Genomic DNA, 21,735 nt, shown 5'->3' with positions numbered 1-21,735 from the left:
AAGCCCGCCATCGGGCTCTGCGCTGATGGCCCAGAGCCTGGAGCCTCCTTCGGATTCTGTGTCTCTCTCTCTCTCTCTCTCTCTGCCCCTCCCCTGCTTGTGCCCTGTCTCTCTCTTTCTCAAAAAAATAAAATAAACATTAAAAAAAATAAATAAAATACAAATAAAAAGACAACGTCTGAGGCCCTCGTTCTAGAGAATAATCTAGACATACAGTTTAATTTGTGAGATCCTTCACAGGAAGGGGGAGTCGTAGACTCGGGATTCAATTTCCCTTTTTTGGAAATCAGATTGAATCTGAAAATCTATTCTTCAACATACAAGCCAGGGGAACTTGGGCAAATCACTTCACCTCTTCAGCTCTCACTAGATCATTGGAAAAAACACGTTTGATAGTAAACACATTTCAGTTATTATTAGTAGGTATCAGCAGCAGCTACTGAGGAGGCAATGTCACGAGACATTTAGCTTGTGGGTTCTGCAATTACATTGCCTAAGTTGAAATCGTGGCTCCCTCCCGTACCAATTAGATGACTATGGGCAAATCATTTCACTCCAACTCCCAAGTCATAGGTATTTCTTCTGCAGTGTAAGGTTGAGGGTTGTCCCGAAGAAAAAGAGAAAGAAAAGCCAAGTAGCCACAGAAAGGGCGTGACACAGTGCTTGGTGAATAATAAGCGTTTACGAATATTAGTTATCGTTATTGTTCACGGCAATGATGCAACAGCATCATTGGTAATAATATTGCTTTATTATGGAGACAACTTATAATAATTATTAACAGAGGACTATCTCCCCCAAAAATGTGCTTGGCAGGATTAATGTTTCCATCTTCGACTAGTGCTTGTCACAAATACCCATCCTCTCTGAATGGTGCAAGGACCTTTCGAAAGAATGTTCTAGATGAACTAGAAGTACACATCATCCAGTAATATTCTAGAGAAGGAAACATTTTTTTTCCCCCTCCTGAGCTGTTCTGTTTGTTCTGACTCTATTAAAAATCTTTCTTGTGCTACTTAAATAGATGGGACACTGATAAAAAAAAAAACAGTAACAATTCCTGCCAATAGTTCTAATATAAAAATTTTCACTGGTGTAATATGTGAGTGTGTTAAGTATTTACCTGAAGGCAATTTATTCTCAGGGAGCACGATTATATAAGAGATCTGCAGTGGATTTGAAGTTGAAACAAAACCAAATATATTGTGTACTCACTACTCCTCCATCTACCGTCTTGGACAGAATTTTGTGGCCCTGGACTGTTGCTGGATATATATATATATTTTTTTTATCTATGTCCTCATCTATGAACATAGGAACTTTAGTAGCTGCCCTGCCTGTCTCCCAGGGTTGTTATTGGAGATCAGAGGAGGAAAAACTTGGATTGAATTGTAATTGAAGTCCTTGTACAAATTTAATTTGTTCTTCTTTCAAAATGTGAGCTCACTCACCCACACAAACACTAATTCTCGGATTTTGTTTGCACTGAACTGAAAAACAACTTACTCGGTTGGGACATTTACCCCATCATCGGGGCCTGGATTTGGCTCTGGAAAAGGAGGGACAGGCAGTTTCAGAATAGACTTTAAGGTATTCAGATGCGGATCTATCTTCTCTGGGAGCCGGGAGGCCTGCTTCTGCTGCAGCAGCTTTTCAAAGACTCCTTTAAGGAATTTTACCAGGCCTTCTCTGAGCTGTGCACGCGCCAAAACATATATTGACATGATAAACCACAATGGATTTAAGTGTTTAAAGTCAAAAATACACTTTTAAAAATAAGTACTTAAGTTGGCTGATTGAGCAATATACCTGCCTGCCGAATTGAATTTGTTTAGAATAAACCACAGGGTACACTTTTTCTCAACGTTTTCCACGGAAGCCAGGAAAACCAAAGGCGAAAAACACAATTCCATGAAACATTTCCTCATTTCTACATTACGGAACAATCGCAACGTGTAGCAGACTGACATGGCCGAGCCAACAAACTCTGACATCTCTGCGAAAATGTTTAGGTTCAAATTCAAATTAAATATGCTTCCTACGCCCTGGCTCTGTGGGCTTCTTTCTGTCTTACACTTGTCTCCGACACCTCCTTTGCCCCCTTCCTGATGTCCAAAAAATCTACTACAAGAGAATCCCCCCAACTTGAAAAAAAAAATTTGCTGAAAATGTCAAGTACCTGTTTTTCACCAATGGGTTCTGTGTTTTCCTGTCCGTGTTAAGAATGGAGACATCTAGACTCTCTTTTCTCTTCCTTTGGGGTGTGCAGTTCCTATCACATGTTTCCGTTGTCTCCATCGTTTCCATTTGGGTGGAATACTGTGAAATATTTTGACTTGAGCAACTCCTTGTGTGGGTGGGATTTCTAGGGCGTTCTGAAGTGTAGAGGTGATGCTGTCTCACTCATTCAGGGAGAGAGAGAATCCCAAGCAGGCTCCACCCTGTGAGCACGGAGGCTGATCCGGGGTTCGAACCCACGAACTGTGAGATCATGACGTGAGCTAAAAATCAAGATTCGGGCCCTTCACTGACTGAGCCGCCCAGGCTCCCTGCCTCCAGCATAGTCTGAGAAGGGGTATATTATCGATTGTTTTGTAAGATTTCAAGCACCAGCTTGAAGCATCAGAGGGGAGAAAATTTGTTTCAGGAGACAGGTAGTTCGGAGAACTCTTGCTCCCAACATGTCCCCTAGTTCGAAGACGTTCAGTGCGATCACACCGCAGGTGACCCCAAGAAGGTCTCAGAATTTGCCACAAGGGCCCTTGCTCTCCCGCGTCTCCAAAACTGGTCCTCTGGTCTGAGGGTGGGACCCAAAGAGAAGTACCCCACTATGGCCCGGTTGTGGAGCAGATCAGAAGTTGTCGAATTCTTCCTATGGCCTACAGGGACCCTCCACATACTGAGATGTGGATTCATTAGGCTGGCTGGCCTCTGTCCAAGACGAAGGTCTGATACACAATGTGTTTGGCACAGCAGGGCCTCCGGCAGCCAGGACAACGACCAGCATGCTTCCCAAGGGAGGAGAAGAAACACTTCTTCCTCCTACCTGAGGTTCCATTATTCCAATCTCAAACAGTGTCTTCATTATTTTATACTAGCCTTCTGATCATGGCTCTGAGCTTGACTATGAGTACACAGTGCAATGTCCCTGAGAAAAGTGAGAAACTGAGGCAATCACGTTCTAAACACGAAACCAGATGCTCACGGACAACTAGCTGGATTTTTCACCCAGGACCTTTGGATCCCGTGTGGGAAGAGATTTTCTTCAGAGGTGTCTGGCATTCTATAGATTCAAAAGCAAAAGTGTCTTTGAATTCAAAAACTTCATGCGCAGCCGTTGCTCATTTTATGTTTTTAACTTCACGTTTTTCGATGTTGTGAAACAAACACCCTCTTTCCAGAATTTGAATCTAAACAAGAACAAAAGTATAAGCTGATCAATAGGAGTATCCACAGAGCTTGTAACAGGACATTGATTTGATATGGACTCTTTGCTCATTTTACGTATGAAAACGACACCTACTTACTCCTTGTGGTTTATGGTTTTAAAGTTCATTGCGCTTACTCATGGTCCTGCCCTCACTGTTGTCCTTTGCTGCCTGGATCCTACAACGCTTTGACACTGCTTTTCGTTGGTGCATTTTCATTGCCTCAATAAACATCATTTCCAAGCTCTCTCTCTCTTTTTTTTTTTTTTTGAAAGAGATGGGGAGCATGGAGAGCATGAGCAGGGGAGGAGCTGAGAGAGAGGGAGAGAAAGAATCCCAAGCAGGCTCCATACTCTCAGCATGGAACCCAACACAGGGCTTGCAATGAACTGGGAGATAATGACCTGAGCCAAATTCAAGAGTTGGTCACTTAACCAACGGAGCTACCCAGGCACCCCGATTTCCAAGTTCTTTAAATGCTTCTTCCTGCTGTCATAGGAACATTCATATACCTCTTTTTACTTCCACATCCTAAAACCTAGGAGATGTTCATTAGAAAAGCAAAGTCACCCATTTGGGTGGTGGCCCCAACAACCTCCAGGGAAGATTGAGCTCTGTTGCCCGTGGCTATTGGCCGTTGCCAATGCATCCCCTACCCCTTGTCCCCTGCATCACATTACTCCTCACCGTTCTCTTGCCTTCAGGGTCCTTTTTTTTACAGCACTTATAACTTTCTAATATGCTATCTAGTTCATTTGTTGTGTTTATTGCTGATTGTCTCTCCCTCACACTACAATCAAATAACTCCCAGGAGAGCAGGAGTCTTGGCCTATTTTGTGTAGTAATACATCTCATTTGCTTTATTTTTGTTTTTATTAAATTTTTTTTAACGTTTATTTATTTTTGAGACAGAGAGAGACAGAGCATGAACGGGAGAGGGTCAGAGAGAGAGGGAGACACAGAATCTGAAACAGGCTCCAGGCTCTGAGCAGTCAGCACAGAGCCTGACGCGGGGCTCGAACTCACGGACCGCGAGATCGTGACCTGAGCCGAAGTCGGACGCTTAACCGACTGAGCCACCCAGGCGCCCCCATCTCATTTGCTTTAAATCTCTTTAAGGACAGTGCAGCACATATGGTAGGAATTCAATAAGTATTTGCTGTACAAATGAATAAATGCCACAAGACAGGTACTTCTCTAACGCTTAGGTCATAAAGCCTTCCTTACTGACTGCTAAATCGTTTCCTTGGTTACTTTCTTCATCTCCGGGTGTTGAACATTGGCAAAATTTTAAACTCTGTTCATGTCTTCCTTGTACAATCCCCTGTGGTTCAGGACTTTTACCTAAACACCCCCATTTCTCGGATCCATTCTGACCCATATTCTTCAAAGTGCCCCATGTTTCAATATATAATGCATATTCACTCTTGATTACTCACCCCTCTTAAGAAATCCACCCCATTGCTTGTCTTACGGTTTAGAGAAGAATTAAGAACTTCAGAGCCATAAACATTTCAGGACAAAGGTTTCTATTCAAATTAACATAATGCTCTATCTTTGTAAATATGTTGTCTTCTTGAAATTATTGAGTTGCCAAACCATACAATCTCATGCATCTGGCCCTCTCCCTTGGAGATGCTTAGATAATAAAATTACTATAATTAGTTTGGTAATCACTCAGCACTAAAAAAAAAAAAAACTCTTACTCAAGAGTTCTATTTTGAGAGTACGAGGAGTTCAACAACATGGAAATGGATAGTTGGGTTTTTTTTTTTTTAATGTTTTATTTTAGCTTCTGAGAGAGAGAGAGAGATAAAGAGAGAGACAGAGCTCAAGCAGGGGAGGGGCAGAGAGAGAGGAAGACAGAGAATCTGAAGCAGGCTCCGGGCTCTGAGCTGTCAGCACAGAGCCCAATGAGGGGATTGAACCCACGAACCATGAGATCATGACCTGAGCCGGAGTTGGATGCTCAACCGACTGAGCCACTCAGGCGCCCCGAAAGTAGATAGTATTGATCTACTGTTCCAGCAAATAAAAACAAAGTATAAGGTCCTTGATTCTCAAATTTTAAAGCCCGCTATTTGAATGGAGATTTCATAATTCCCTTCTTACTTTTCCTTCTCTTCAAAAGGTAGGAATAGAGAATACAAATAAGTAATATTTATTGGTGCTTCCTGACTTGGTCGCTATCCTAAGCTTTTTACAGGTATCGTCTTTTTCAACTCAACCACCCTCTGAAGTTGGTATTTTAGAGTGGCAGAACTAGATACTTTTACATTGAGCAATTTGTCCAAAGCCTACGGCTTCAGAGAGCTTAGGATATTTAGAAAGAAGTAGGGTCATAAATCTAGGCAGGACAAAGCAAAGCCCACACCTTCACCCACCAGCTGCACACATCCCATACTGTACCTTCTGTCTGCAGCCTTTTACGTCTTCCCTCCCCCATACCAAAATGACAAATAAAGGATTTTTAAAAAGAGGTAGAGGTAAGTGACCCTAATAACTATCTCTAAACACCCTTGTGCTAGATACCAGGGGTCCTAAGATCTGTGAAGGCCTGGAGGTGTAGACCCCATGGTTAACAGGACTGCGGAAGAATTAACCAGCCCGGGCTTTGTCGTGTTGTCAGTGTTTGGTTTTGTTTTCCTGAGAGGTAAAGAAATGTAGTTCATTGAGGTTGTGTAAGACATTCTTCAAAAGTGGGAATTACATACAGAAGGTGTCAAGGGTTTGGAATGCTGTTCTACAAGACGACATACACATCTGAAATGAAAGACACAGAGAGACAAGACGACATTCTAGTTGGCCAAGTCTATGAACTATAAATTCAAAACACCCCCCCGCCCCAATCCACGGTTCTCCAAGTCTTTAAGGAGCCTATGTAGGGGTCAGGAAGGTCTTTGGTACAACAAAATGACAAACCCAGCCTTTTCATCCCGGAGAAAAGTCCACTCTGCGGATCACCCAGCCCTTCGTGCCCCTCTCCTTTGCTACTTCACGACAAAGAACACTGTCATCTCTCACTAATGTCACATCTTACTTCAAGAGCAGAAAATGGAGACAGGGCTGACAGGGCGCACGGAATCAAGCGTTTTGAATGACTCCTTAGAGTCAATGAATGGTTCCGCGGAGAATCCGCTATACAGCCCGTGATGCTGATTAATTTGTAAATTTCCTCCGCGAGTATAAATTTTCTCATTCACTTTTCCATCCCCTACCGAAGCCTTTTATTTGTGTGCACATTCAGCAAGTGCTAAATGGCGAAATGAATAGTAATCTGAATAATGGCCACAGTCAGGAGCCGCAAAGAAAACGAAAGGCGCTGAGGAGGCAAAGTCCACCGCAGGGAAAATGGGAGTGGGGGGGGGGGGGGGCGGTGGATGGAGGCAAGTTTTCTTAAGCGGCAAGGGTCTGTCTCGTGTCTGCAAGCCAAGGAGAGCACCGACTTCACGGGGTTGGGGGGCAGTTGAGATCCGCCCGTGTTTCTGACAACACCTTGTAGATTGCAGGATGCTGCGCTCGCGAGGAGCATAACGGTCTCTGTTTCTGCAGTTCGGTGCAGGACGTGATTGACACAACCCACGTGTACGATGCAGGGACGAAACGACAGGCACCAACACATAATCGTGGACAGTCAGCTGGAGCTGCTCGCAGCAAGAAGGCACAGGGAAGGTAGAAGAGGGGGACGCTGTGTGTGAGGCTGGAGAGATCCGGGGACTCAGAGAGCGGGATAGAGCTGACACGCAAACTCTTGGGGCTGTCGGAAGAGCTAGAGGCGATCCCTAAAGGGAAGGGGGGACAGTTTTTGAAGGGAGGGAAAGGAGAGGGCTCCTGTTCGTGGGTAGAGGGACAATCTAGCCAAGAGTCAGCTTTATTTGTGCATGTCACGCCCTGGACACTGATGGATGATATTTTCTTCTGGGTGACTGAGTAAACATTTCCAGTCCATCCGAAATGAATTTTCTTGTTCTTGCTTATTGCAGCCTTCAGGAGTATATGAAGCATCTAGGGTAGTGTTAGGGCATGAATGAGAGAAAAAATATGGGGAGAGAACATTCTGGGCCAGATTTTATTGTGGAACTGTAAACGTGAAGGAGAGAAATAAAACAACAATTTGGCTTTTTGTAATCACTTCTAGCACAGATGGAGTTTGGGGAGCATCTTAGGGGGGACCTGCCGGGGATGGGGGGGATTGAGTGAAAAGGTTATAGTAATTGAAATTAGGGGCGCCTGGGTGGCACAGTCGGTTAAGCGTCCGACTTCAGCCAGGTCACGATCTCGCGGTCCATGAGTTCGAGCCCCGCGTCGGGCTCTGGGCTGACGGCTCGGAGCCTGGAGCCTGTTTCCGATTCTGTGTCTCCCTCTCTCTCTGCCCCTCCCCCGTTCATGCTCTGTCTCTCTCTGTCCCAAAAATAAATAAAAAACGTTGAAAAAAAAAATTTAAGAAAGAAATTATAGCTTTCCCAGAGTAGACCAAGAATAATCTAGGCTTTCACTTATTACAAATAAGCGGATCTATTTTTTATAAATGTGTTTCAAATATTAATATCTATGTTCACAACACATGTGGAACTTTCTGTGGGTTTCACAACAACCTATGAGATAGGGCACTTTGGGGCATCTGGGTGGCTCAGTCAACTGAGTTGGGCGTCCGACTTCAGCTCAGGTCATGGTCTCACGCTTCGTGAGTTCGAGCCCCGCATCAGGCTCTGTGCTGACAGCTCAGAGCCTGGAGCCTGCTTCGGATTCTGTCTCCCTCTCTCTCTGCCCCTCCCCTGCTTGTACTGTCTCTGTCTCTGTCTCAAAAATAAACATTAAACAAAATTTTTTTAGGGGCACCTGGGTGGCTCTGTTGGTTAAGGGCCCAACTTCGGCTCAGGTCATGATCTCACGGTTCGCGAATTCGAGCCCCATGTCGGGCTGTGTGCTGAGAGCTCAAGGCCTGGAGCCTGCTTCGGATTCTGTGTCTCCCTCTCTCTCTGCCCCTCCCCTGCTCACGCTCTGTCTCTCTCTGTCTCAAAAACAAATAAAACATTAAAAAAGAATTTTTAAAAAAATTTTTTAAAGGTAAGGCATTTTTAAAAATCTAATATTCACAGTAGGAAAGGCTCTAAGGGCTGACGCCATTTACTGCACAGGCAGTAAAGAGCCAGAATGCAAATCGAGATATTTTGATTCCAGATGCTTACCATTTCCAATCATGTCACGTTTTACCTCTGTGTATTAAGCAGGATTTTGGGGGTTAAGCTCCGGCATCGGGAACTTTATTTTCATCATTACTCATCTTTTTATTCTCCAGGGCTCACTGGCAATCCATAGCCAGCACCCTGCACCCATTTGAATCACCCCGTCTTTTCTCTCAGCCCCTCATCAACCTCGTCAGGCCCTCCCCCCACCCCTGCCTACACTTCCCTGAAATCGGCCCACTTTCCCGAATCCTGCCAATGAGATGCTGTGAAATGACCCTTACTTTCTTTTTCTTTCTCTGGAGAGCTACCAGTATTGGTGGAGGAATCTGAGTTGATCCCAAGCCCATTTATTTAAGGGCTCTAAACGTCATGATAAAAGAAACAAAAATCGAGCCCCTGGAGTTTTGGTAGACAAACAGATCTTTAGATGTAATTTACAAGTCTTTCTGGAGGAAAACAGGTGCTTATTCAATTCAACTTTCTCATTCACTTTTACATCCTTCCAGAAGCATACGAGACTTTGCATTTCGGGGTGCAAGAGCTTCCACCCAGGTGACAGACGAAAGGCCCAGCACCCTGAAAGACGTGCAGCAGCCTTGCGGGGTCTGAAGGCGAGAGGCCACTTGTGATATTAGACCTGCTAATGAAAACGGTCCAGTGCTTGTAGCTGAAAGGCAGATCAAGCCCACCTCTTTTTCAATCTTTTTTAATGTTTATTTTTGAGAGAGAGACAGAGGGTGAGTGGGGAAGGGGCAGAGAGAGAGGGAGACGCAGAATCGGAAGCCGGCTCCGGGCTCTTGAGCATCAGCACAGAGCCCGACGCGGGGCTCGGACCCACAAACCGCGAGATCATGACCTGAGCCAGCCAGAGGTGCCCCAAGCCCACCTCTTTTTAGCTCCTTTGCAGAATAAAGCATTTGACGCCGAGTGCCGGTTCTCATTTTCTTATTCTGCAAAATAAAAACAGAAGGTGAGACATTAATAGAACGTGTGGGCAACCTTAATTGCCTAATTTTACATCGGATTGTGTACGCAGCTCCCCGGGGAATACGCGGTATCACTGCAGAGATGGGAGGAGGATGAAGAGGTGACATTAATTCTGACTGGCGGTACTGGAGACGACACGTGCGAGCTGAACCTGAAGGCAGCACTCAACTGCAGCCCTTGAGGGACGGCTGTTCAGGTTGAGAAAATGGGGCGTGGTCGGCCAGTGTAGAATGTGACAGCAAGCTGCCCTGCGCGAAAGGATACGGCCAGACCTTTTCCTGCCTGTCTCCCTCACTGAAGTCTAAGGTCTTTGAGGACACAGTCTTGGCCTTGTATGTCCAAAAGCAGACTTGCCCCCACCTTCCTCAAGCCTGCAAGCACCCTTCACAAACGTCCCCAGATCTCAGAGGACCTTGTAAACCAAAGGAAGGAATCTGGACATTTATCATGAGGCAATGGACAGGACTTGGAAACTGAAGTGGGACTTACTGTCTTTGCATTCTGGAAAGGCTCTCCTGGCTGCAGTGTGGAAAAGGAACTGGGAGTCAGGTAGGAATTTACGGAGGAAAACAGTTGAGAGGGGGGTTGCGGTGATCCAGCATCATTGTAAGACCCCGTCTCCGCACCTCCAGAATTCTTCTTCTAAACGCAAACTGGAGTGGACCCTCTCCAACTCAACACAGTTCGTAGCTTCCCTTTATGTACAGAATAAGGTTTAAAGTCTCAAGTAGGGCCTTCGAGGCCCCTCGTGGGTACCTACTCTACCCGTCTACGTTTTTCCCTTCCCAAGCTCTGGCCTCAGTCAGTAAGGACTAATCCCCGAATACCCCGCATGCACGTGCCCCTGTGTGTTTATTAAGGAACTTACCCTCTCATTCCTCCTGTGATTCTCCTTTCCTTCTCCCGCACAGCACAGTTGAAGTTCTTTGAGGGCCAGATGGTTGACTTATTCATGCATGTTCCTCCACCCCCTTTAGCCCTAGCACTTTGTACATTATGGGCAAATGTTTGTTGAGCAGAATTGAACTGTAATAGCAGTACCTGTACTTGGATTCATTTAATATTTATGGAGCACCAGAAACCATAAACAAAAAGGTGGATCCATTTAATCACATTAAAATGTAAAACACGGTATAGAAATTCTAAGTTAAAAGACAAAACATACAAGTTACAAATGACAGAGAGGCAGATTCCTTACTATCCCAAGAGGCCCCCAAATCATTCACACCAAATACCTAAAAAAAAAAAAAAAAAAAAAAAAAAAAAAGTGGGCAAAGGAAATAAATACACTCATTCCATTCCATTTTTCACTCATCAATTATAAGGATGAAAGGGCTGTAAAGCACTCAGTGGGACCGAGGGTGTGAGGACGGAAACACTCACAGGCTTTGTTCATGGGAGTAGAAACTGGTCTGCTCCCCCAGGGAGGGTGATTTGTCAATACCTACAATATTTAAAATGCAGAAGCCTTTACCCTAGAAATACTTCTTCTTAGGAATGCAGTATAGAGTTAGAACAGAACAAGCCAAGAGCCATATGTAAAGATGTTTGTTGCTACCCTGTCTCTAAGAGAAAACCATCAATGGGAGACTGGTTCAATGACACTGTAACTACACAAGGGAAGACTGCAGCCATTGGAAGAAATTATTCCAAACTATATAGCTAAGTGGAAAAAGCAAGGTACCTCCAGCTTACGCCCTATGATGCTTCTTTTGTGCAAAACAAACACATACACAGATATGCCTGTATCTGCAATAAAAAAACTTGAAAACTTTTTGACGCCGGCTGCTTCTGGGCAGATTTACACCGTAATGCCTTTTGCATTGTGTGGACCTTTGACTATCGCGTACCCATTTGCATTGTCCGAGCACGTTTTGTCAATGTGTTCGACTTCAAAAGCCACCCCTCCCCGCAACAGGTACACAACTGTTGATCATTCACACACACTAGAAGTTTACCAGGTACTATGGATATATAACCATGAATGACCTTGCTTGTATCCTCCAAGAGCTTTCAAGTAGGAAGTGCTTCTTAAGAGGATTTCTTTTACATACTACACACACAGTGTGCCACGCTCACCCATTACACGGATAATCTACAATGAGATGCGCCCCCCCCCCCAAGGGTGAGAGGCACGTGAACACAGTAAAACGCCTTCTACATATTTTGTTAGTTGATAGTTGACATCAAAGCTTTGTCTGACTTGCAAATTTTCTCCAGACACCAACAAACAGCCCCATACAATTGATTTCTCAGGTTAATTAGCTTCACCTCTCCTGGAGTAGTGTCTTCGAGAAAGAGAAATACAATAGTGGCAAATGTAACAGCTGGGTGATGAACCCCTGGGACTCTGCCCCTCCAAAGTGGTGCAACAGGTTCTTGCACAATCTGGTTCCAAGAAGAGTATACTGAAGTTATCAGGGTATGTGTAAAGACGCAAACAAGGGATTAGGGAATTACTAAAGGCAAACTTAGAACCGAACAACCTTGCCCAAGTGGAGCCATATTATGATTCCGTACATTAAGGATTTGTTGGTCAAAAGTCCCCAATTAGTTTGTCACCAATGGTACCTCATAGAACACGCTCAGATACACGTTCAAAGAACTATGCCATTCCTGCACAGCTGTAGTCATCAAGACAGTGTGGCTAAAGACAGACATACGGGTCAATGGCACAGGATTCCAAGTCCAGAAATAGACTGACCTACACAATCGATTTGCAGTAAGAGTGCCAAGACAATTCAACAGGAGAAAGCACAGCCTTTACAATAAAAGGTCCTGGGGACCTGGACAGCAACGTGCTAAACAATGAAGTTGTGGACTCCTACCTCACACCACATACAAAAATGAACTCAAAAGGGATCAGAGACCTAAACATAAGAGGCAAAATTATAACACTCCTAGAGGAAACACAGATGCAAATTCCTTTGACCTTGAGTTAGGCAACGCCTTCTTAGATATGTCATCAAAAGCAACAAAAGAAAAACTAAATTGGACTTCATCAAAATTAAAAGTTTTGGGTTTCAGGAGCGCCTGGGTGACTCAGTTCGTGAAGCAGCCGACTTCAGCTCAGCTCGTGATCTGGCGGTTTGTGAGTCTGAGCCCCGCGTCGGGCTCTGTGCTAACAGCTTGGAGCCTGGAGCCTGCTTCGCATTCTGTGTCTCCCTCTCTCTCTGTCTCTCCCCTCCTTGCTCTCTCTCTCAAAAATAAACAAACATTAGGAAAAAAAATTTTTTTTAATTTTGTTTCAAAGGACATCATGAAGTAAAAATACAACCCACAGAATCGGAGAAAACATGTGTAAACCACGTATCTGATAAGGGACTTGGATTTAGCACCTATAAAGAACTCTCACAATTCAGTAATAAAGATACACCACCCAACTTAAAAATAGGCAAAGGATCTAAATGAACATTTCTCCGAAGAAGATACGCGACCGGCCAATAAGCACATAAAAAGATGCTCCACATCACTAGCCTTCGGGGAGATGCAAACCCAAACCACACTCTGATACCAGCTCGCACGCGCTAGGATGACTGTAACCCAAAGGCGGATAATAAGTGTTAACAAGGATGTGGAGAAACTGGAACTCTCATACATTGTAAAATGGTGCTACCACTTTGGAAGATAGTTGGTCAGTTCTTCAGATGGTTAAACAGTTACCGTACGACATAGCCATCTACCTCCAAGGTAGGTGTACCTTCAAAAAGAAATGAATGCCCACACCAAGACTTGTACCCCACTGTTCAACAAACAGCAGGACTCATCATAGCCCCCAAACGGAGACAACCCAAATACCCATCAACTGATGAATGGATCACAAAAAACGTGCTACATCCATACCATGGAATGTTATCCGGCAATAAAAAGGAACGAGGTGCTGACACGTGCTGCGTGAAGGAGGCTTGAAGACATTGGGCTAACGGAAAGAGGCCAGTCGCAAAAGACCACACGTGGCAGGGCTCCATTTATATAAATGATCAGAATAGGCAATTCTAGAGGCAGAAGGCAGTTGCCTAAGTGTCGGAAAGGTGGGGAGAAAGGGAGGTGTGAGGAGGAAATGAAGAATGTGTTCTTTCCGGGGTGAAGTGATTTACTACCAATTGTGGTGATGACTGAAAACCATCAGAGTTCCACTTTAAACAGATGACTTCTGCGGTATATGAACTGTATCTCAACAAAGTTGCTATTTAAAGAAGAAACAAAAAGAAAAAGAGTGAGGCCGGGACAAACAGCTCCCGGATGAATGTTGATGTTGGTATGTACATTTAAAGAGGGGACATTAACATTCCAAGCCCTTAAAACAGCATGCTTAAAATACTGAAATGCTGATCACACAAGTATGTATGAATGTCTTGTCAGGTCCTTTTTCAACCCATCATTTTTAGAGCAATCAATACAAATCAAGGGATTTCTCAAACAGTCCATCTTTTATTCAAACAGAATCACGTTTAACAATCAGGGTCAGATGGCTTAAAAACATCTGACCTGGGTTTTGGACAAAGACCAACGAGACGGATAGTTTATGGTCAGCAGCCTTTAAAATAATACTCTTGACCCAGCACCAGATAAAGAGAAGGGACACAAGCTGTTTTCATTGATTTTTTTGTATACATTAAATATTATTAAATAATATGTTATAAAACTGTTCTGTAAACGAAACAAACTGGATTTCAATAGCTAGTGGGTATGAGAGTTGCCACACGACTTGCCCCCATCACCATACTGAATGCTGTTGTGTTTATGGCAGAAAACGGAGTGGGGCTGTAGTCTCATCCCAGTGCCTTCACCTATGAACCCTTGTATCCTTCCTACCCATCTCTTCCTGCAAAGAGAAATCCCACTTCGAAGAGAATCATCTTTTTCCCATGACTGCGCTTCAAGAATACTATCCCCTCAGAAGGTTATCCAATACGTATGGATTTCAGTCACGGAATCCTTGAAGCCTCCCCTTACGGAAAGAAAAGAAAACCAGTTCTTGGGCCTGCCATTTGTCTAAGACAACCCCCCTGCACCCCTGCTTCCCCACCCAGTCAACATACTAACCTTATTTAAACAGAGGTAAGGGAGTGAAGCGAGGGTCGGGGTCTTGCTTTGCACTGAGCCCCAGATTTGAGGCCCGCCACCCAGACACCCTGAACTCACCTTCCCCGGCTTCTGTCCGCCTCTCCACCGCCACCTCGTACTCTTGGTGGTACAGTCTACAGACCACTCTCCAGACCCAGCTCGAGCTTTCCTCCCATCGCGTTGCCGCGCACGTCATTTCCCATCCTTGGAAACACCACCTTCCTTGCGCTGCCGCGAAGTCTTTCCTTGTCCTCTGTGCCCGTTACCCGCAGAAAAGCGGGACTCCTCATGTCACCTTTCCTAATGCTCCCTTACCTTCAGGAAGTATCGCGAACTCCACGGCATGGCACAGCCAGCCGCAGCGGACCACCATCATGGCACTGAGCGCAAACACAGAGGACACGGGGCTAACTTAACTTTGTCTCCCCTTGTAGAGTTGGAGATCTGTCTGCGTAAGGCCCGAAAGGTGTTCAAAGGTCACAGTCACTGTTTATTAAAAATATTCATCTGCTTCTAAGTTAAATAAACAATTTTAATGGAAACAGTCAGTAGGGCATCTTTCCCATGGCCCCCAAGATCTCGTCTCTTTCTGCTGCTGTAGGCATAGACGGCTGCACTCCGTTCTGTCTTCTCTGGATCATGACAGAATTCTGCACGTAGGTCAAAAAAAAAAAGAAAAAAAAAAAAGGAAGGAGAAGAAGAAGAAACCAAAATCAGACACATATTAAATGCTAATCATTTGCCAGTAATTGGTTATTACGTCCTCATAAGGGAAATTCTAAAAACCAAGTGTAAAGAAAAACCAAAAAACTAATTCTCATACTTCAGACAATATTTTCAAGCTATTAACAATTAAATAGAAGTGATTATTCTCATAGGAATCCATTGACAGTAACTGGGCTGGAATATACTGTTTAAGTACGAGAGCACAGGAATCCAGTCCATCAAGAGGACCTACTAAGTGATTGCTAAATGAAACCAACAGTTAATTCGAAAGAGGGAAAGGAAGTAGCTGGATCCAGGGCTCAGAGAAAAAGAAATCATATACTGATGTCTCAAGAAAAAGGGGGGCATTTTAACTACCATGGGTGGTGGTGGGAAAGGAGAAGGCAGAAATGGAAGCCTTACCCCCCCCCACCCCCCCCCCCCCCCCCCCCGGTGAAACAAGAAAATCCTGGAAGCTCCAATGTGATTCTGAAAAAAGATGTCAGAGGGGCGGTAGCCCCCGGGGTCTGGGTGCAGAATACAGTCCCTGGCTCCTTTGGCCCTGGAAGCCACAGGTGTGGTAAGAAGGCTCAGCTAGAGCCCAGGGTTAGTGGAAGTCAGTTCCCCCTGAGGCTCAGGCCCCAGCCTGCACCAGAGAGGTCAAGGAAGAAGAGGGCTGGAGAGTCTGTTCAGTTCCTTAGCGATTGCACCGCAGGAGGGTGTGAGCCTAGGGTTACCTCCTCACCCTTCTCGGGGGGTACTAGGTTCCCGGGGCCACTTGACAGTCCCTAGGGGTTCAGCCTCGGCCATCCCAGGGGTCCCTCGCCTTCCAGCTCCAGCTCCTCAAAGGATGAGCCAGTGGTGCCCGACTCACTATGGCTGTGCTCGCTGCGGGTGTCACCATCGTCCCAGCCACGGCTGCTCACCCCGGGGGACAGTGTGGCAGCTGAAGTCTGTGTTACGACAGAACAAGTTATCCAGTCTGCTCCTCTCCAGGAAAAGTGAAATTGTAACAAGCTTATTGTTTTAGGGCTGCAGATCTTACATGCATAGGAAGACCCACCTAAGTCAGAACTGTGTTGTTATTGCCTGGATGGAGTAGTAGGAGAAGGTGGCCAGTTAAGAGCTCTCAAGGATCCTTTAGAGTGCACACAGGATACAGGCAAAGTTAAGTTTCCCCAGTCATCACTAAGAAAAGACTGTGGGTACTGACTAAGTTTGGGCTTCAATTTCACGCCTCAGAGAGGAGTTTTAACACAAAGCTAACCGAGCTCGGCTTACCCAGAATTTCCGGCAGTTTTTGTACTTCAGGAAGTAAGTGGAACACTTTTCCCTGTCATAGTTATTTTCATCCATACATCTGGTAGAAGCATCAGATTCCTTAAATATGCAAGATAGGCATCATTTAGGGGGTGGAGTGGGAGCTAAAAAAAAAAAAAAAAAAAAAATCCCAAACTTCTGAGGCTCCTTCCCCCCAAAGCAGGTAATATGAACTCGTTCCTTTCTGTTCATTTTAACGAACGCGTCATGAACAAACACTGAATTATCTTTCCGACTATCCCAGTACTCATTCTGCTCAGAGCAGACATCTTCCTTTTCATAGTCTGGGTCAGTTTTCTGAATATCTGATCACAGGAACTTGAGCCGGAGCACTGACTGAGATCATTTACCCCAGTTGAGTGTTTAACAAAGAAGCTAAGGCAAGGTGCAGTGTGCTCGAAATCACTACTGCGCAGTATAGAGTCAAAACCCAGTCTCCCAGTTCCAAGCGCAGCTGTCCTGTTTTCCAACTTTGACTTGGCTGTTTGATGTTAAGCTGGTTTCGAGATCCCAAGTAAGTCGCTAATAACTGGTCTACATCAAGGCAACTTAAATTACCACCACTCATCTCGATGTATTTTTGGCTATCACTCACTGCATTACGCAAGTACATATACTATTATGTATGCAGTTTTAATAGATATCATTAATATCACTTCAAAACCTAAGGGAGCAACACAGGGCTGTGAGTTCAAAGGAGAGTAGCAGCCATTTGGGAATTCAAATTAAGCTGTCTAAACTGGAAGTAGATTGGATAACAAACTTCAACGTGAAAAGTAGGATTCTGAGAGGTCATCGAAAGGAAAGCGTTAACTAAAGGGGTAGGTAATTTGCTGCACAGCTCTAAGAAACACAGTCTATCTAGACAGACTGAATAAAGCTGTTGAAAACAGATCTGATACACGAAGCAAAGCTAAATTTCTACGCCAAATATTTAACGAGTGTGTATATTTGAAAAACGTATATAGGATCAGGGAATAGCACCAGTCGTAGGAGACTGCGTTATCCCAGGGTAACAAAGCCACAAGTCAGTATTGCTGGTCACACCACATACATGCCAATAAAACCTTATTATTACAACAAAACGTTCTGCTTATATGATAACCTTTGTGGAAATCTTTAGGCTTTAAATGGGCAAATTCTATTATAGGCCCTTATTCTCAGCCAGGCTGTCTCAAGGACATGATGAAATTATTGCTATTAAAACATACATTTTAGTGGCAGTTTAAAAACATAGTTTGCAACTTTCCATTTCCGGACCAAAGATCTTCCTTGGTGTTAACCTATGCCTGTCTGGAGTTTCAGTGCCAACTAAATGCTTGCACGTTATACAAGCAACGGTAAACTCAGAAGAGGTGAATCTTTGTCAGCTAAATTATGAACACCTAAAAATGCCCTAGTGAAATAAGGATACGCTGGCCAGGAATCTTTTTTGTATTGAAATAACTTTATTCAAGAACCGCAGAAAACAGATACCCACAAAAGCAGAACAAGCCTGTTTTTCCAACTTAACCTCATGAAAATTAAAAGCAAACCACCTTACCGACAAGCAAGGGTTTATGTCTGGATCTCTCAGCCGCCGTGCTACCATAGGCATCCTAACAGGTTTCTTGCTGCAGGCAGACAGACGTTGGAGAAAAGAGTCACATGGCAAATGAGAGAAAAATAAATCATACATCTCATTAGACCCACGGGTACTTGAAAAATTAATTTTGGCATAATGATTATCGAGTAAGGAACTTCATATGGCCTCTGTATTCTGAGAATAAACATTTGGATGTGTTTCTCCTTTGCACTGCCATGGTGCCTCAGCACAAGGGCCATATTTAAATTCGCCCGCTGCAAGTTGATCATAATGCCCAAGAGGACAGTTCAGCTCTAATTCAGTTTTACTTTATCTTTATTTCCAAAGGTTAAGCTGTGAAATGTCCTAACAAAACCTGAGAGTACAGCGTGCATTCTAACAATTACTTCCTTATTGTACATCGATCGGCATATAAAATGAGTGTGGAGTCATTCAGACAACCCAACTTTAGCAAAAACATTTGTTAAACTAAACTTAGAGTGTGTACTCTGTAACCAGCACCAAGGATGGCCAACATACCAAAAGAACCAAGTGACGGCTCAGCTGACATTTCGAAAAGTTAAAAAAGAAAAACTAAAGCTTTACTTCCAGGGGCGTCTTCTATTTCACTGATACTTCCCTTGGTCTAAAGGAAGTCACAGAACGTTACCGTGGTTCATTAATCTTCCGACTCAAGCCTTACACGTACAGCTCTGCACAAGTCTTTATCGATTAAAGATTGATCACAGTTCCCTAAGAGCCAACCGATGATGAGTCCATCAAGTCCCAGAGTACTTCCATAATGGGCATGTCAACTATACTCTGGGACAACTGCTCTGTCTAATGGAGTTCAACTGAAATTGGTATGTCTATCATCTTCGAAGACATGTCATAGAAAGGAACTAAAAGAGAAAATGTTGAAAAAAAACCAACAACAGTCAACACACTGTTAATTATTTCAAAGTGGCTTTTTTTGTTTTAATACATCGATATTCTATTGATGAGCCACCCACAAAGATTTTTAAATGTTCTGCACTAAGTTTAAGAAGCTGAGTTAACCTGCTCTTGAATCCTGCTCTAGCTTAATCATCTTCCACCTAAAGATTTAAGGAGAAACAAGCAACGATGCAAGATGACATACAAAACACCACCCAGCAAAGAACCGCCATCAGTCAGTTTGACCAAAGGTCAGAAATTTTGTATGAAAGGGTTTCTACTTTTCTGGCTCTGGACGACATCATCAAAAAAATATCTGTCATGTTAAAAGAAATAAGGGACACTCAGGAAAATCAATCAAACCCCGTAAGTTCCTAAAAAATGGAGGCATTTGCAGTCAAGAGTCACCTAGTTCAGAGACCAGGATGTCCAGGCTAAAGGAGATTTACAAAGAAGGGTGGAAAAGAGTTTAGTTATTCCAGGATCCTTTAGATTTTAGGAATCCTCTAAGGAATTATTTCATTTCATGATTTTCATTGATCAATACATGAATATACTTAGGGGTGCCTGGGTGGCTCAGTCGGTTAAGCATCTGACTCTTGATTTCGGCTCAGGTCTTGATCTCACAGGTTCGTGAGACTGAGCCCCGCACCGGCCTCCATGCTGATGGTGCAAAGCCTGCTTGGGACGTTCTCTCTCCCTCTCTCTCTGCCCCTCCCCTGTTCACACGCGTTCTCTCTCTCTCTCAAAATAAACTTAAAAACAATACATGAATATACCTTAACTAACAGAAACATTGAGGTAAAAAGAAATTTCAAGATGCTGTTCAATTGTATCTAGAAGCTTCTTCCTCTCCTGAATATGATTCTTTCGCAGGCTTGACTTCTTACGAAGAGATAACGATACTAAATAAACTCACATCCTTCTTTTTTTTAACATCCATCCTATGACGTGAGAATACAGAACTCTGCTTAGCTGTTCATACTCCTTATATATCATCTCAACAACGATCAGCTTGGGGCAAAATTCAGGTTGCCTGCCTTACATGAAACTGCACTTGCACTGCATTTTAAAATCATCACCAATCAAGAATTCTTTGATAAAAATAACACCTGGGTAACATCACATATACACGAAATCAGGTTTGCAGCATGAAGTTATTCACATTTCATTTCCTTTCTCTTCCGGATTCTAAATACAAGTCAAAGTAAGTTTGGATTTCTAAATGTCACTTTCTTTGCATGAATCCTCAAGTATCACTGGAAATGAAGAGGAAATGTCAATTTACAGTGAGGAAAAGGGCTAAAGGGAAGATCGAGTGTTCCGCTAGAGAGGGCTTATCTGCTTACTTTCTGAAGGCACGAAGCAAATATTACAAAGCAGGTTCTTCTTGCAGAGGACAGACAGAAAGAAAACCAAAGATTTGAGGGAGGGGTCACAAAAGCACAGCACATTTGAGGAATAACTCTAAAAATCTCTCCAAAAGGCAAACTGTAAAAAATATATGTATATATATATGTCTTGATTTCCCATCCAGTTCACATCCCCACTCTCCAACTAGCTTTGAAAGGCGAGGGAAAGGGAACGATAGTGAACACGTCCATGCCCACATGCTGGTCAGAGCCCAGGCAAGGTCTGTGGGTCTGATACAACGCAGATGCAACTAGCAGGAAGCTGAAACACGTTATGCCAGAGCCCAAAGCCCTTAACCCACTGCTGGGTGCAGAAAGGCAGGGTCAGGAAGTCAGCATGGCATAGCGGGGCGGAGCGGGGAAGTCAAATGGAGAAACTGGATGCGAGTCCGCGGCCTCGCTGCCTTCCGCGATGCTGCCTGTCGGTTTAACGGTGGACGACGGGCACAGGTGAACACACCTTGCTTTGACCTTGGATGGAGCCGAGTGGGGCAGGGGGAAAGGAAAAGGCAGGAAATTGGAGGTGGGGGTAGGCAATGACGCCCCAAAGGCCGAGAAACAGGGTGAAGAAAGAGCTAGGGGTGCCCAGGCAGGCCGAGGGTCACCTTCCTCGTCCCCAGCCCGGATAAACCCGAATCGTGGGGAGAAAGAGGGACAGGAAGGGGCCCGCGCTGAGGCAAGGCCTGGTGGTAGGGGCTTCACACCGAAGGAGTGGATTCGGGCCCCGCGGCGGCCCAGGTGCACCCCTCTCTTCTTGCATCCCTGCAGCCGCCGCGGAAGGAGGGGCGGGGGACCACTCACCTCGGGCCGCCGCTTCGCCAGCGCCCAGGCCGTCTCCAGCTCCAAACACGTCAATGGCTCACGCAGCTGGACCTTAAGTAGCGCGCATCCCAACGTGCTGCCCCCGCTCCCCGGCGGCCGCCGGCCCAATCGACGCGCGCCGCCGCCAGACTGACAGCCGAGCCGGGCCTTGCCGGCCGGGGGCGGGCGGGTCTCGCCCCGCCCCCAGCCGGCGGGAGGAGGGCCCAGGCGGGAGGAGTGGGCGGGGCGGAGCCCGCGGTGCCGCCCCTTTCCCCCGCCCCGCCGCGCCCCCCGGGCCGAGGCCCGCCTCTTAACACTTCGGCTTG

The 21,735-nt window shown here is 44.9% G+C and overlaps 1 protein-coding gene across 2 annotated transcripts; it reads right to left on the bottom strand.

Annotated features, from left to right (window-relative positions):
• Positions 1-14,015: 14,015 nt before the first annotated feature.
• On the bottom strand, positions 14,016-21,552 carry CHCHD7 (coiled-coil-helix-coiled-coil-helix domain containing 7). 2 transcript variants are annotated; one of them, XM_060610564.3, is made up of 4 exons: positions 21,410-21,533; positions 18,240-18,309; positions 16,658-16,756; positions 14,016-15,321 (listed from the first exon to the last, which is right to left on the bottom strand). In XM_060610564.3, the coding sequence occupies exons 2-4, from the start codon at positions 18,291-18,293 to the stop codon at positions 15,217-15,219; spliced, it is 258 nt and encodes an 85-aa protein (XP_060466547.1). In that variant the 5' UTR covers positions 18,294-18,309; positions 21,410-21,533; the 3' UTR covers positions 14,016-15,216. The 2 variants fall into 2 exon arrangements, with proteins under 2 accessions (XP_060466547.1, XP_060466548.1); XM_060610565.2 differs by having other exon boundaries at positions 15,141-15,321; positions 16,658-16,800; positions 21,410-21,552.
• Between the last annotated feature and the right edge of the window lie 183 nt (positions 21,553-21,735).

This window comes from Panthera onca, chromosome F2 (assembly GCF_046562875.1).
Source record: "Panthera onca isolate mPanOnc1 chromosome F2, mPanOnc1 haplotype 2, whole genome shotgun sequence".
NCBI lineage: Eukaryota > Metazoa > Chordata > Mammalia > Carnivora > Felidae > Panthera > Panthera onca.
The sequence above is the reverse complement of the archived record's forward strand: the minus strand, read 5'-3'. Positions and strand labels throughout refer to the sequence as shown.